Genomic DNA, 15,357 nt, shown 5'->3' with positions numbered 1-15,357 from the left:
TTATATGAGAAAATTATTACAGACGAAATGTTATTTAAATTTAACTATCTAATCTCGTAGACTTTCGGTGCTATTTTAAGCAATTAGAAACATACAATACCCAGGTACCCTGGGCTAAAAATATAATAAATGAAACCAAACCCCAGCCCTGAGTCTCTCTCGCTTACACACACACACACACACACACACACACACACTTTGGAAAACACTTCATACTGCTGTCCTGGAACATTAAACAAGGCATTTAAATATATGGGAAGACAGAAATGTTTGGAACCACTTTGAAGTATGTAGCTAACATTTCTTTCTGTTAAATATTTTTTGTAACATATTTTGATGTATGTTGTGGAAATACTTTCATTTTTTTTAAGATACAAGAGACGAGAGAACTAGAAAAATCAAATCAACAAAAATGCCAATCTCCTATGATTCATACCATGTCAGGGTCTCCTAAATTTGGCCGACTGAAATACAGTCAACAAGAAAGCAAACACTCAACTCCTGTAAAAGCAGACTTGACTAATGGAGAGCCTGAAAAAAAAGAAAATGGAGATGACAAAACACAGGATGATTCCCCTTCTGCGGTATTTGGTAAATAAAACTTAAATATATGTGGCTTAAAGCTTTATGAAACTGATTCAGTGCCAGAACTGAATTCCATTCACTTTGCCTATCATGTACTAACTTCATTATCGTGGTTATGGTTTGAATTTTGCAACGTTCTCCTTTACAACTAAACAATTAAATTATGAGACTGGCTTAGTCAACAAACCACGCAAAGTATCTAGTATCTGAGGATGGCCTTGAAATGAAGAGCCGCTACTAAGGCAATGATTAGGCAAGTATGGCTTGAATCCATTCCAAGAAATTAATTTGAGTAAAAGACCAAGATTGCCATACACACACCCCTCAGGAAGCACATTCATATTTGCAAGATTCTGTTACTGTAACTGTTTTAATAAAAGTAATTTTAGATCTATATGGGATTGGTTTTTTTGGTCTGATATATTTTATAAAGCTAAGTCAAAGTACCTTAATTTAGCTGTAATGGGGAAATTGTAGCTTAATACAAATCAGAACTGTTGCATCCAAGCCAGAACATGATTTGGGAAGGGGGGGAAATAAAAAAAAGAAATGTAATGCCATGGCACTGATACAACTGCATAAATCATAATTTTGGATAATTATTCAAATGTAATCAAGTAAAGTAAAATGGTTAATCCAGAATGGCAATTTTGATTTATATCTCTTTCTTAAGAGAGTATACTTGAACATTTTAATGAATTCATTTTAACATTCCATCGCCCATTTTAAAAACTCCCAATACACAAAGTATTAAAAAATGGGTGTCTGTAAGCAACAATCATATCAGTATATTAAAATGAAGTATGTTAACATTAGGATTTCATCATTTCTGTTTTACTATTGTTCTGTTTATAAGGCATAAACTACATGATTATCAGTAATTTTTCAGGTGGGCTTTATCTCAACACAGCTATTGATTCTCAGATTTTCAATATCTCAGCACTGAGCACGAAATGCAGTTCAGGGTACCATGTATGTTACAATTATGTGACATTGTGATATTCTAAAACTGTATAGCATCCAATTTGCTTTTGAAGAGGGTATACATGCACTTTATAAACATGCACATTGAGAAATCTCCAGGAAGCTTCTGATAATTGTAATCACCTTCTGTGGAGAGCCTTATTTCATGAGTAGTGCAACAGCTGTCCAAGCTGGTCGTTGCGGCTGTCGGAGAAGGCTAATTGCCACATTGAGGAAATTTATTAGTCTGTGCAAATTGGATATGAATGGTCAGGCTTTATGGATTTACAAAACCTTACAAGGAGTGGTGCTTTTTTAAAAAGAGATGATCAATTTCAACTTTTTTTTCCAAATAACTTCTTAATATATATTTTATCAGAAGAAGAAACTGATGGAGGCAAAGAAATTGTTAAAGAAATCTTGGAGGATGTGGTCACTTCAGCGGTTAGAGGTAAACGTTATTTGGCTAGGTCTCTCTCTTTCTTCCTGCCTTTTTAAAAAGAACATCCTCATTCTTAATTTCCTTCTTTAGGACAACACTCTTGATGAGAATAAGTTAAAACCAAAACTAATTGCCTTTTCAAATAAAAGATTCTGTGTCGGCTTCTAACAACTCCTATGTCATTAGAGGAAAACTGTCTCAATAGTTTAGCAAATTTCTATTCTCTTGGTATTTTCTATTGACTCTCTGAATTAAATTCTTTACAAAATGTTTGGTATGTAACTATGGCAAACATAATTCTTCAGCCTCTTTAGACGAAGAACTTCTAAAGCAAAGTCTGCCTGAATCCAGTAGGATTTTGTCTGAGCTGGGAACTGCAGTTCTTGCCTCTCCAGGTGGCAGTCATGAAAATCAGCAAGCAAATGGAATTTCAGATGATAGACAGTCTGTCTCCTCCACAGATAATCTGGTAGGGGTCTTAATCATATAATAATTTGAATGTAAAACTCCTTAACTTTTGCTGAACTATGAATTTGGAGCAAATTATAACAAAATTTAAACTTTATTTTGAAATATTAGCCTAACTGTTCTGCAGTTAAATTGTACTTTATGTCAAAGCTTTTAGTTTTTTAAAAAAATTCCACCTTAATTAGTTTTATAAGCAACTCAAGCTGGCACATATTCCTAATACTCTTTCCTCCTCCTGTTTTCCCACAACAACTCTGGGTTGGGCTGTGAGTGAGTGACTGGCCCAAAGTCATCCACTGGTTTTCATGCATAAGGCCGGACTAGAAGTCAGAGGTTTTGCCTGGTTTTGCTCCATCTATTAATTAGCTGCAGTTATAATTTATTAACATATCCAGAAAAATTAGTTGTACTTTGTTTTGCTAAGATAGTATTGCATAAGATTTCCTATATTCTTATAATATAATGAATTAGTTACTGTAATGATAAATGTAGTACATATGGCTGTGTCGTAGGTAAGCATACATGAATGTGCTGCTTCTTTATAAAGCATCTTTAACCCACCACAACTGGTTAGATATAATACATATTTTAATTAAGGTGCTTGGATCTTAACCTTAAAGAATTTCACACTTTTAATAGAAAATTATAATATTAGAAAACCATAACAAAAACTGTTACAAAAAAGTTCAATAGGAGTTGAAATGATATGAATATAACTATTGTAGTTGGCATTAAGAAAGGGTTTGAGAACTGAGAGAAAAATTATGAACAGCTTCGTTGAGCTTACATGTTAAGGTAATTTCTTAATAGTAAATGAATGTTAGATTCAACAGTAGTAAAAATAATATCTTTTATGTCATCTTTATTTAGAATCTGACTAAAATGTATCGTAGGCTCAAATGATTCAAATTTAATCAATACCTGTCCACTTGAATGCTTCATCAGATTGAGAGCCTGGGTTTTTACTGGTATTTTGTTGAAAAAAAATGGGAAATGAGCCGTTATTCAAGCTGCACAAATCTGAGGACACACACACACATACACACAGCGTTACAAGTTCATTCTTGCTTAAGATTCAGTCTCAAAAAAGTTATTCTGCCTTTTAATGTTAAAGTATAATCATCACTAAAGAGTCAAACATCTGCCAACTTTAGCCATCCTAACTAATTTTTCTGTGGCTTTGATGTTTAGGAAACTGATGTCCCTGGGCCTCAGACGGCTGCCAAGTTCTCCCATATCCTTCAGAAAGATGCCTTTCTTGTATTCCGGTCATTGTGCAAACTTTCAATGAAACCACTTGGTGATGGGCCTCCAGATCCCAAGTAAAAACTAAAAGAAAATTTCTGATTTGTATCCTCTCCATATGCTAATACAGATATCAGAGAACAAAAATAATCACTTACAATTTGATTTTACATATTCATAACTGCTTATGTAGAAATCCTAAAGTATTTTAATAAAAACAAGAAACATTCTCTTAATAATTTAATTTACTTTCTGACTGAATCCCCTGTTTTCCCAATGACATGTAGTACTAAATTGTATATACTCTATAATCATCCACAGATATGAACACCTTGCACACCTTGCTTTTCTAAAATGATCCTTAAGGGTCAAGCCAAGAGTTTAGGTTCTTGTAAATGCCAGTGGGCCAAACAGATGCTTTTGGATCTATAGACTTATGTGTTTTATTCTCAAGTGTCAGAAAAGAAAATAATATGTGGATTAGTTGTTGAGTTATTAGTATTGCTGCTAGAATAGAAGATGTATGTGTGCACAAAGAAGAAAAGACAATAATAGAAGTAGCAAAATACATGAAAAGGCACAGTAAGATTATTTTTACAAAATAAATTGCTTTATTTCTTAATCTAGTTAAAACCGAAATGGATCTTGTACTTTTTAGTGCCTTTAATAAAATAATATTTGCTCATTGCAACCATCCAATGCTGCAATGCTGTTCTCAATGGCATGTCATAAAAGAAAAGAAGAGTTTGATGTCATTTATCTTGATATCTATGGTGAAGAATCTATCCATTTTAAATATTCACAAAAGTGGGTACATGATCAAAGATTTTGAGATTTCAGAATAAAGAGTCATATTTCAGAGTAACATTCCACAAATGTCTTAGCAAAAAAGAGAATGTTATTTTCTTTTCTTCTGTTTAAGATCTCATGAATTGCGCTCTAAAATAGTATCACTTCAGCTGCTGCTTTCCGTTTTGCAAAATGCTGGTCCAGTCTTCAGGACACACGAAATGTTTATAAATGCGATCAAGCAATACCTCTGTGTAGCATTGTCTAAAAATGGAGTGTCTTCTGTTCCTGATGTGTTTGAGCTCTCTCTTGCAATCTTCCTCACCCTTCTTTCAAATTTTAAGATACATTTAAAAATGCAAATTGAGGTAAGGAGGTTTTGGTTTTTTTTCTCTTTACATTAAGGGATTTATATTCTCTTTGGTTAACTTTGTTCTAAACATGACTGGTTCTGTATATGGTTTATCTCTCGGATGGATGTAATATGTTTCAAAATGTATGTGTATAATTTCAGCAATTTTTCTGCAACTGTGAGTTTCACAAAGAAAGAACATAACTATGCATTTGGAATTATGTTTGTACTACAAATATTTTGCTGCTTTTTACATGTGTGTTCAACAGGTGTTTTTCAAAGAGATCTTCCTGAACATTTTAGAAACTTCTTCCAGCTCTTTTGAGCACAAATGGATGGTTATTCAGACTCTGACTAGGATTTCTGCAGGTAATTTGCTAATGTCTTAATAAGCCTTCCCTTTCTGCTTTCTTAAAAAAAATATAAAGGAATATATGCATCTAAATGTAGACATATAGGGAGGTTTTTTCCCCCAGAATTTCTTGTAATCTTATCCTGGTGTTTGTGTCTAAGTTTTTCCTATAAATAGTTGTATGAAGAAACAAAGGTAGCTGATATATGGGGTTTTGCTGAAATGAATATATTTGCACCATTTAATCTCCTGATAAGGATAGGCAGATTACAGATAACCATCCAGTCCAATGTTTGTGATCTCTGAAGGTTAACTCCTCCTACATCCCATTGGCAAATTTTACTAGGAAAATGAAAAAGTCAGCAGAAAAAAAAAACCTTAAACTAAAATTTCTTCCTTTAAAATAAACTGAAAATTTCAGACCAGCCCTCTTTGCTATGTTTCTCGCATCCTATTTTCTGGTGCATGTTTAAGTCTATCTTGACATCCGTTCAGGGGTTTTACTTACGTATTGAAATCAGCCTTCACACATGGCTAAATAGCACCATATCCAAATTACCATTTAGAAACAGTCTTACTAAAGGTGCTTTGAATATGAAGGACAAACAAGGGAACAAAATGAAGTATCTGGATTTGCATGAAACATTTCCTCCCTTTTGAAAACTTCCAGGACTTTTTTAAAGTTAGGAAACATTCCAATCCTGATATCATAATGCAAACAACCAGCTCTCCTTTTCTTCAATATATTTTCTTGATTGCAATGGAAAATGCCTTGTGATATTGTATTGTCTCTCTAAATCAGGGGTGTCAAACTTGCCTTGTCACGTCATCTGGTGATGTAATTGTGACTTTTTTCCCCTTGCTAAACTGGGGGTGGGCATGGCCAGCGTGTGACACATATGGCCTGCGGGCCGCAAGTTTGACAGCCTTGCTATAAATCACTGCCAGTCAATTGAATTTCATAAACTATATTTCCGTTTTAGATGCCCAGTGTGTAGTGGACATATACGTTAACTATGACTGTGACTTGAATGCTGCTAATATCTTTGAACGGCTTGTAAATGATTTATCTAAAATTGCACAAGGACGTAGTGGACATGAGTTAGGCATGACACCCCTGCAGGTAGGATCTTTTTTTTTAAATTCTGAAATTATTCACCACAATCAGTAACACTTCCTCCTAAATAAATATGCATAGTGGTTTAATATTAATATATGTTTATATTTTGCTTCTTTGCTTTAGTATATCCCAGTTATTCTATTAACTTATGTATCATAGAGTTTAGGAGCATATTTACCTTGGAGACAGATCCAGACTTGAGTAACTGATAGTGGTAGAAGAGATAGCACTCTTAAATCACGATTGAGTTTATTTTGCACCAATTCATGGTATTTTTGGTGAATCTGCACTGCTCTTCCTTTAAAATAAAGCTAATGACTATTTTCAGTATAGTTGATTGTTCCTCACTCTTTTGCATACAGGAACTAAGTCTAAGGAAGAAAGGTCTTGAATGTTTGGTCTCTGTTTTAAAGTGCATGGTTGAATGGAGCAAAGATCTATATGTAAATCCAAATCATCAGGCGAGTCTTGGTAAGAAATCCAAAAACATATATTGTTCTTGCTTTCCATTTATTAATTAAGTCTGGTTTCTTAATCTTAGGGCTTCACAAAACTAGAATTTTCTATGGCATGATGGAGGTAGAAGTAAGATATGTCAGTTTTTCTCTGTTTTGTGAGAAATATTGAGAAACATTATAGGAATTGAAATTCAACATATTTGGGGGTCAATGTTGTAGAGAAAGCCAAAATGTACTTTCATGAGATAGCAGGATTCTGGTTTCAATTAATCAGCAACTTTTTGAATTTCTGAGTTGGAAACTATAACAGAGTTACCCTGTGGTAAGATGGGTGGTTCATAAATTCAAACAAACATAAGAACATTTATAATGACAAACAAGTATTTTTCTCCTGGAGTTCCCACATATGAAAGGCCAGTTCACCTCATCTTGAACTATTAGTTCTGTGGACTATTGGGACATTTGGAGATTGGGAATACCAGTAGACTTACATCTTGATTTTTATAGTTCTGATTGAAGTTTGTGCAGTGGTCTAAATACATTTCTCTCAGTTGTTTGTAGGTTTTGAGTATGGTTTTTTTTTATGTGCAGGTCCGGATAAACCTTCAGACCAAGAAATAGGGGAAGGAAGATGTTTGGATATTGGGGGACGGAGAAGCAGTGCAAGCTCTTTAGATTCAACAGTATCCTCAGGAATTGGGAGTGTTGGAATCCAGTCTGCTATTGTTGATGATCCAGAGCAATTTGAGGTCATAAAGCAACAGAAGGAGATAATTGAACATGGGATTGAACTGTGAGTTGAAGTTAATGCTGGAGTGGTTTCCAATCAGTCTTTTCCTGATAGGTACATTTTTATTAGCTGTTGTTTTATTTTCTGTGTAAGAAAATGAAGGTAGTATCAAGAAAGCTAGAATGAAAAAAACCAAGTGCACTTTAGATGGTCTCAGCTAGCAAATTCATTTTACTGACTGCCCTTTATTTACATTCATAAAATCAATTATTTATTAGTTAGAAGAAGCACTGGAATGCAAAATTAACAAAGGCCAAATCGTAAACTCTGAATATTCATTTTGAAGAAATATTTCATTAATATAGTTGTTTTAGTGCATGTAAGTTTGTAAATTATTATAAATGGGAAATATACTTATGTTTTCTTTAAATTACATATTGTTACTTTGAATATACTGTACTGAATGCCATTGAATGAACAGCATGTTAAAGTCTGTAGTCCTTTCCTCCTTCTATTTTTTAACTAATTTCTGCTCTTTGCACAAAGAAATTATTCCATAAAATCATACAACAAAATGTCTTTGATCAAGGATATCTTGTACGAGGAACAAGACACTTTTGCTTATATGAGGCAACATTACTGAATTCTTTTGATGTTCTCATTCGGTTGTTTTCCAGTGTCTCATCTTGTGTTATTCTATCCCATGCTGTTAATTGTTTGTATCCAGATTTCTATATTTTTGTACATAAATTAAGACTTCAACATTGATATTTAGATGTAGTGTACTGTGCAACATAGGTGGCAGCATCTGATTAACCTTTTTGGGGTTTGGAAGGTAGGGTTAGGTAGGGTTATACCTAGTTGGTACTTGGATGAGAGGCCTCCCTGGAATATTAGGGCTCTAGGCTAGACTTGGAAAAACAAACTTCCTCTGTTTTGCTGCCAAGAAAACTCTGTAAATGTGTAAATAAAGTTCCCAATAATTAGTTTGAAAGAGATTTTCTGCAGTATTTTTAATTATACAGTGCATTCTGAAAAGGGATCAATCAGGGACAAAAATGATGTGAGGAAATATTTTAATAATATTTGTGCAGTTTGTGTAACCTTTTTAGAGTTAAAGAGTCTATGCCACTTTAAGATGGGTATTGTAATAAACATAACTCATTTTCTAAGTTCACTCAACACAGAGAGTCATAACCTCAGCTACGTTAGTCTGGATTCCCATGATATGTCCATAAAGGCACAAAAAATAAATTAAATATGTTGCACGTGACTTCTCTACTTCCGTTAAGCTTGTTTCATGAAGCCATCCCTGCACCAAGAGTACAAGACTCACAGTTCACACTTTTTCCTCTGCCTTCTCTGTCTTACCTCCATCAAATAGATTTAACAAGAAATCCAAGAGAGGACTACAATATTTGCAAGAGCAGGGAATGCTTGGAGAAGCAGCAGAAGACATAGCACAGTTTTTGCATCAAGAAGAGCGCCTGTGTTTTGTAAGGCTAAATCTTACAATAACAAAACCTTTGATTTCTTCAAATTGCATCTTACACCTTTATGTGATTCTCACATGTTTTTGTTTTTCATGGTATCAGGGAATCTAAATATTTACTAGTTATATTTAGATGCTTCCTCTTACCGGAGCCTAAGAACATTGATGTCCAGTTTGGCAACAAGGTCACCCCAACCCTCTTTGGAGTTGTTACTCTGGCATTTACTTACAGAGTCATTGTGAGGAATATGCTGAGCATCTGACAGATAAAATTTCTCTGATTCTCTCCACATCTGATACTGGCCTTGACTTAGGGCTACTTAAGACCTGACTCTGTTTCAGGACCTGTGGTCCTAAGGGTGTGGGAGGTCCCAACTCCTGGTTGTTTTAACAATGATAATACCTTCCTTGGGTCCCATGAATTTAATTTTTGTATCTTTTCTGACAATTTGTGTGTAATTTGTTTTAAGATTGTTCATCATAAAGTCACTTGCTGAGATGGGCAGCCATGTAAGTTTGAATAAATAACATAAAGAATACACACATACCTAAGTTCTCTTAGAGTTGTCTTGTCATGACTTTATAGCCTTTTTTGATCAGATGCCAAGTAAATTTGAAATGGTGTGACTGTTTACTTAGACATAATGCAAATGCAAATAAAAAGGAGAGAAGACATCACTGGGCTATACTGTGGCAGACTTACCTAAATTCTTTTCCCTTTCTTGTTTATGTTGATTAACAGTATAAATAGTAATGCTTGGATGTGGATCTTCCCTCCCCACCCCCCATCCACACAGAAAACATATAATGATATGCCCTTCAAATGGTGATTCTTATACCAATAATAATCAAATATGGTACTGTTGTATTCTAATTATATGTCCTACCAGTAGGAATAAAAATAATCCATAGCAGCTAAGATTATAAAGTAAAATTTTAAAAATGTAGCATTAATAATTCTCTTTCTTCCTTTGTTTTGTTTTGTTTTTCTCCTTTTAGAGTCAAGTGGGAGAATTTCTGGGGGATAGTAATAAATTTAACAAAGAGGTGATGTATGCCTACGTAGACCTGCTTGATTTCTGTGGAAAGGACTTTGTCTCTGCTTTACGCATATTTCTGGAAGGATTTCGGTTACCTGGTGAAGCTCAGAAGATTGATAGACTAATGGAAAAGTTTGCTGCAAGATATATTGAATGCAACCAAGGGTAACTTGAAATACATGGTGTACACTGTATAATAGTTAAAAGTGCTGAAAGAGATCAGGGAGACAAGTTGCAGATCTATTCATGGAAGCTGTTTGATGACAAGACAGGAAATCTAATACATAGTGAATGTTATAATGCAAGTGACTGCATTTTTTTTAAAAAAGCCTCCATTAAAAGAACACTGAGGAGATGATTAGCTGTGGCAAATATGCTAATATTTCTTTTTAAAAAAATAATTATTTGTCAGCTACCCTTAACCTGGCATTCTCCAGATATGGAGGGAATGGCAATTCTCAAAAGTCTAGCCAACTTGGGTAATATACTCTCAAGACATCTGGAGGTTTCAAGTTAGAATTTGTTTTACCTGTTTAAAATAAATTTGTGACTACATTTTTTCAGTTAGATACATGTTTAAAGCAGAAATATTTAGAATGCCAGCAAAATTATAGAAAATGATTTTTTTCTAGAGGTTTTCTGTTTATATTTTGTGGTAATTGAGTGAATTGCTAAGAGAATTGTCAAGTTCCTGTTTTCTGTTCTGAAATTGGTAGAAAACCTGGAAAAACCTCCAGTTACAGATGAATAAATGATGCATACTTTTCTGTACGAATGACATTCTTTAAATGAGTGTTTTCAATAAGAATCATTTTGTATATATGAAGGGAGTAACAAGAGACAGAGCTGTAATATTCTTAAATCCTGCTTTTTTTTCCTTTTCTTTCCAGCCAAACTCTCTTTGCCAGTGCTGATACTGCTTATGTTTTAGCGTATTCTATTATAATGCTGACAACAGACCTGCATAGCCCACAGGTAAACATGTAAGGAAAGATTTTGCCAGACGGGTACGGCTGAGTTTCTAGGAATTTAAAATCTTCTTTACTGATGTTTGAATTCAACAGGTAAAGAATAAGATGACAAAAGAACAATACATTAAAATGAACCGTGGGATCAATGACAGCAAAGATCTTCCAGAAGAATATCTGTCTACAATCTATGAGGAAATAGAAGGAAAGAAAATTGCAATGAAGGACACAAAAGAATATGCAATCACAACCAAATCTACTAAACCAAGTATGCTTTTTCCTCTAAAAAAATACTTGACTTTTCTTAGTATGCCATTACTGTGTGGATTAAGCAATTAAATTGTTGTGAGTACAGCATTAGCCGAATCTTCACTTGTTACACTGGGCAAATATAATTTGTAGCCACTGTTGTCTCTTAAACTGGCAATGTAAAACAAATATCTACTAAAACTTCTTGGATGAAGAATGTTTACAATATTTAAAATCATACATTTATGATTTGAATCTAACTTGAATCTAACCTGTCCATGGCATGCAACAGTAGCCTCTTCTTTTACTTGATTGCTTGGGAGTCAGCTTGGAGCTTCCCTCTCATTCTATCTGCCACCTTTCTAGCCTGGATAGTTGATCCTCAGGATAGGAAAGGGAACAAACAGGGGACTAGGGATGAATTCTAGCAAATGGCTAGACCTGGGTCTGTTTTCTTCCACATCACAAGTCTCAGGTTATCTGGCAGTTTTGAGAAGGAGACTATTCCAAAGTGGAGGTTGCTACTGCTACAGTTCTGTTTGACCAGGCAGAGTATCTGATAATAGAGAGTAAACATCTAGAATGAGTCAACTCAAATAAAATAACAGAATGGAAGCCAATACTAAAGATTGTAGGAGTTCCCAGGAGCACTTAGGGCCTGTTTGTAATAAAATAATCACTTCTAACAATAAGTTACTGGTTGTAACTTACCTTTGGAGTCTATTGGTTATTTTATTGCTTACAGGTAGTCCTTGACTTAAAGTCTGAAATGGTATAGGATCTCATGCTTGAGCAGGAGGTTGGACTACAAGACCTCCAAGGTCCCTTCCATCTCTATTCTGATTGACACGATCAAAATTGAGTCCAAACTTTCTGTTTCTAGGTGAGATATTTGTTAAGTGAGTTGCCCCATTTTATAATATTTCTTGCCAAAGTTGTCAAGTGAATCACTGCAGTTGTTAAGTTAGTAACACAGTTCATAAGTGAACCTGGCTTCTCCATTGACTTGACCTGTCAGAAGGTCGCCAAAGGTGATCCTATGACCCCAGGACATTGCAACCGTCATAAATATGACTCAGTTGCCAAGCATCTGAATTTTGATCACACAACCATGTTGACGCTGCTGTGGTTGTAAGTATGAAAAATGGTCATAAGTCACTATTTTCACGGCCGTTGTAACTTCAAATGGTCACTAGCCGAACTGTTGAAAGTCAAGGACTACCTGTATTCTAAGTTGGGTTTCTTTGGGAATATAGAAAGTATATCTTTTCTTAAAGTCTATATGCTGCCTTGTTTAGAGATGTGTTTGTGTGTGTGTTGAAAAACACATTTGGGTAATGATATTTTCCAGGTGTAGCCAGTGAGAAGCAGCGACGGTTGTTATACAATCTAGAAATGGAACAAATGGCAAAGACTGCTAAAGCCCTCATGGAGGCAGTAAGCCATGCAAAGGCACCCTTTACTAGTGCAACCCATCTGGATCATGTCAGACCTATGTTCAAAGTAAGTATGCAATTAAACTTAAAGGCATTTAATACAGTTTTCAAATATGCCAAATGTAAAACTGAAATTATATCTGCAAAGTGTCTTTAATAAATGGCATATTTAGAATATGCAGTGACACATATCATGAATGTAAAAGACAAGCTGGAATAATGGAATGGAAATGAAGTATTAGATATAATGTATTAGACTTTGCTATAGACAACGTTTTTTAAAAAAATTCAAAATGTATTTTAATATCCTGATTTAATGTTAATGTTAGGAGAAGGAGTCACTTTTGTCTTTATACTAGATTGCTTTTTGGTGCATGATGCATTTAGATGATAATAAATTTAAAGCTATTTCTTTTTTTCTGCCTCTCCAATGTTAGCTTGTATGGACTCCATTACTTGCTGCTTATAGTGTTGGTCTTCAGAACTGTGATGACACTGAAGTGGCCTCATTGTGCTTAGAAGGAATACGATGTGCTATCCGAATAGCCTGCATTTTTGGCATGCAGGTTGGTATACTGTCATCTTATACAATACACACTGTATACAATGTTAAACGCGGAATAGCAGCATTCTGAAATTATCAAAATATTTCTTAGCCTTGGTCTAAAGTTGTCCAAACATCTAGCAGTTAGAGGATGTGCCTGATATGCCAAAATCCCAAGTTAAGTCCTTGACTTCTCAGAGGGGAGAATAACTCATCTCTGCAGGCTTGTAGAACTGTTACCTGTCACTGGATATGATTTATGGCACTTTCCTCTTTAATTCTCTCAATTCAAATACTTATTCCTATGTTTCATATTCTCCCATTCACATCTGCATATCAAGCTTCCATGCTTTAGCTAGCCTTATATAATTTTGATAGCCCATATCCTCTCTTTTGAGGATTTTTTTTATTACAATGGCTTATTTCAACTTTTGTTTTTTATATTTTAGCTTGAACGAGATGCTTATGTTCAGGCACTTGCTCGCTTTTCCTTGTTGACTGCCAGCTCCAGCATCACAGAAATGAAGCAGAAGAACATAGATACAATTAAAACACTTATTACAGTGGCACACACTGATGGCAATTATCTGGGAAATTCCTGGCATGAGGTAAATGACCATCATTTGCAACGTTTTTTTGGCTGGTTTCAATTATTTATATCCTGGCAAAAAAATTCCCACTGTGGAAAAAGATTTGCTTAATGACCATATTTGTTTAACAACAGCTGCAAAAAGTAAGGTCCAGCTGCATTATTGGATTATTGCTTGATATAATTATTGCTATGCCTTATGATTGAAATTCCGAGCTCATTTATGGCTGTAAGTCAAGGACTACCTGTAAAGATGCTATTTATCAACCTAGAACAGAGGAGTTGGCAGATGAGGCATATTGTAGAATTCTAGCCTGTGGGGTATAGGGTTAAGTTTAGGGTTAATGCCTTCTCTGCCATGGCTCCTACCCTTTGGAACATGTGGCCTCCTGAGGTGAGATTTGCTCTCATCCTCCCAACCTCCTGTAAGGGCCTGAAGATCTGCTTCTGCCCTGTTGTCTTGTGGCACAATGGGGGACTATCACGCTTGAGATGGTTGACAGATCCCACCTCTCACCCCCCAATACATTATTTGCCCTCCCTCCCCATCTGTCAATTATAAGCTGAATTCTTATTGTGCTTAAATATATATTTTGATGGTTTTATTGCTTTTAATGGTGTAAGCTGCCCAGAATTTCCTCACAGTGAGATGGGCAGCAAACAAATTTAATTAATAATAGTAACAACAATACAACAACAGTCATTTGGTCAAGGGACTACATTTCAGATTTTTTGTAATTACTGACCACAGCTAGCAATATCATTATGTCCATAAAATAGATGGGCAAATATGCTTTGACCTGTTTTTGAGGACTAGGGGAAAAGTTTAAAGAGACAAAGTGGTACCATAAGTTATAACACCAAAAATCAGGAAAGATCAAGCCAAATTTTAAAACTATATAATACACTTAAAATATTGTTTATAGAGAGAGCTATTATTCAGTGAAAATTGGAACAAAAAGGCAAGCCTTTGCCTATATGGAGTTTATCCTAAATTTTGGAAGTACCTCATTTAGAAAGTTGGTGCTTACTGGATTTAATACTGAATTTGCTTTCAATAGATTCTAAAATGCATCAGCCAGCTGGAGTTAGCCCAGCTGATAGGAACTGGAGTTAAAACACGCTACCTGTCTGGGTCTGGTCGTGAGAGGGAAGGGAGTCTCAAAGGTTTCACATCTGGAGGAGAAGATTTCATGGGACTTGGACTGGGTGAGAGTTTGACTCCCTTCTTATACCTATAGTTATACTATTTCCATTAGAGCATTTTGTCACAGCAGGAAATGCTCGGTTTGTTAAAAATTTCTAATGGATCTAGCTATTTTAACCTAATTGCATGAATGCTTTTTAATGTTATTTATGATAATAAAAATAAGAAATTGAACAAACCCTATAAATCACTTTTCATTGTTAGTCACATTGTCACATAACATTAGTCATGTTGTCTTTCTATGAACCTCTAGAATTAAAGTCCCCTTAGTTGCTGAATCACATGCAAGTTTACATGTTATATAAAATGTAATATATTAAAATGGTCA

The 15,357-nt window shown here is 34.9% G+C and overlaps 1 protein-coding gene across 3 annotated transcripts in view; it reads left to right on the top strand.

Annotated features, from left to right (window-relative positions):
- The window catches only part of ARFGEF2 (ARF guanine nucleotide exchange factor 2), a 47,442-nt gene that overhangs the window by 14,378 nt on the left and 17,707 nt on the right, over positions 1 to 15,357 (top strand). For 2 of the 3 annotated variants that reach the window (XM_026697510.2, XM_026697512.2), the window contains exons 6-22: positions 372 to 591; positions 1,928 to 1,999; positions 2,296 to 2,459; positions 3,650 to 3,780; positions 4,626 to 4,860; positions 5,114 to 5,213; positions 6,180 to 6,319; positions 6,679 to 6,787; positions 7,366 to 7,567; positions 8,889 to 9,000; positions 9,996 to 10,201; positions 10,927 to 11,011; positions 11,101 to 11,272; positions 12,605 to 12,756; positions 13,127 to 13,255; positions 13,683 to 13,841; positions 14,884 to 15,031. In XM_026697510.2, coding sequence (XP_026553295.1) covers positions 372 to 591; positions 1,928 to 1,999; positions 2,296 to 2,459; positions 3,650 to 3,780; positions 4,626 to 4,860; positions 5,114 to 5,213; positions 6,180 to 6,319; positions 6,679 to 6,787; positions 7,366 to 7,567; positions 8,889 to 9,000; positions 9,996 to 10,201; positions 10,927 to 11,011; positions 11,101 to 11,272; positions 12,605 to 12,756; positions 13,127 to 13,255; positions 13,683 to 13,841; positions 14,884 to 15,031 — 2,536 coding nt within the window. The remainder of the gene's footprint in view (positions 1 to 371; positions 592 to 1,927; positions 2,000 to 2,295; positions 2,460 to 3,649; positions 3,781 to 4,625; positions 4,861 to 5,113; positions 5,214 to 6,179; positions 6,320 to 6,678; positions 6,788 to 7,365; positions 7,568 to 8,888; positions 9,001 to 9,995; positions 10,202 to 10,926; positions 11,012 to 11,100; positions 11,273 to 12,604; positions 12,757 to 13,126; positions 13,256 to 13,682; positions 13,842 to 14,883; positions 15,032 to 15,357) is intronic. The other variant, XM_087929015.1, reaches the window with a different exon arrangement.

Source organism: Pseudonaja textilis, chromosome 3 (genome assembly GCF_049901715.1).
Source record: "Pseudonaja textilis isolate UNSWEBS1 chromosome 3, rPseTex1.2, whole genome shotgun sequence".
Taxonomy (NCBI): Eukaryota; Metazoa; Chordata; class Lepidosauria; order Squamata; family Elapidae; genus Pseudonaja; species Pseudonaja textilis.
This window is presented reverse-complemented; position numbering and strand designations above follow the sequence as displayed.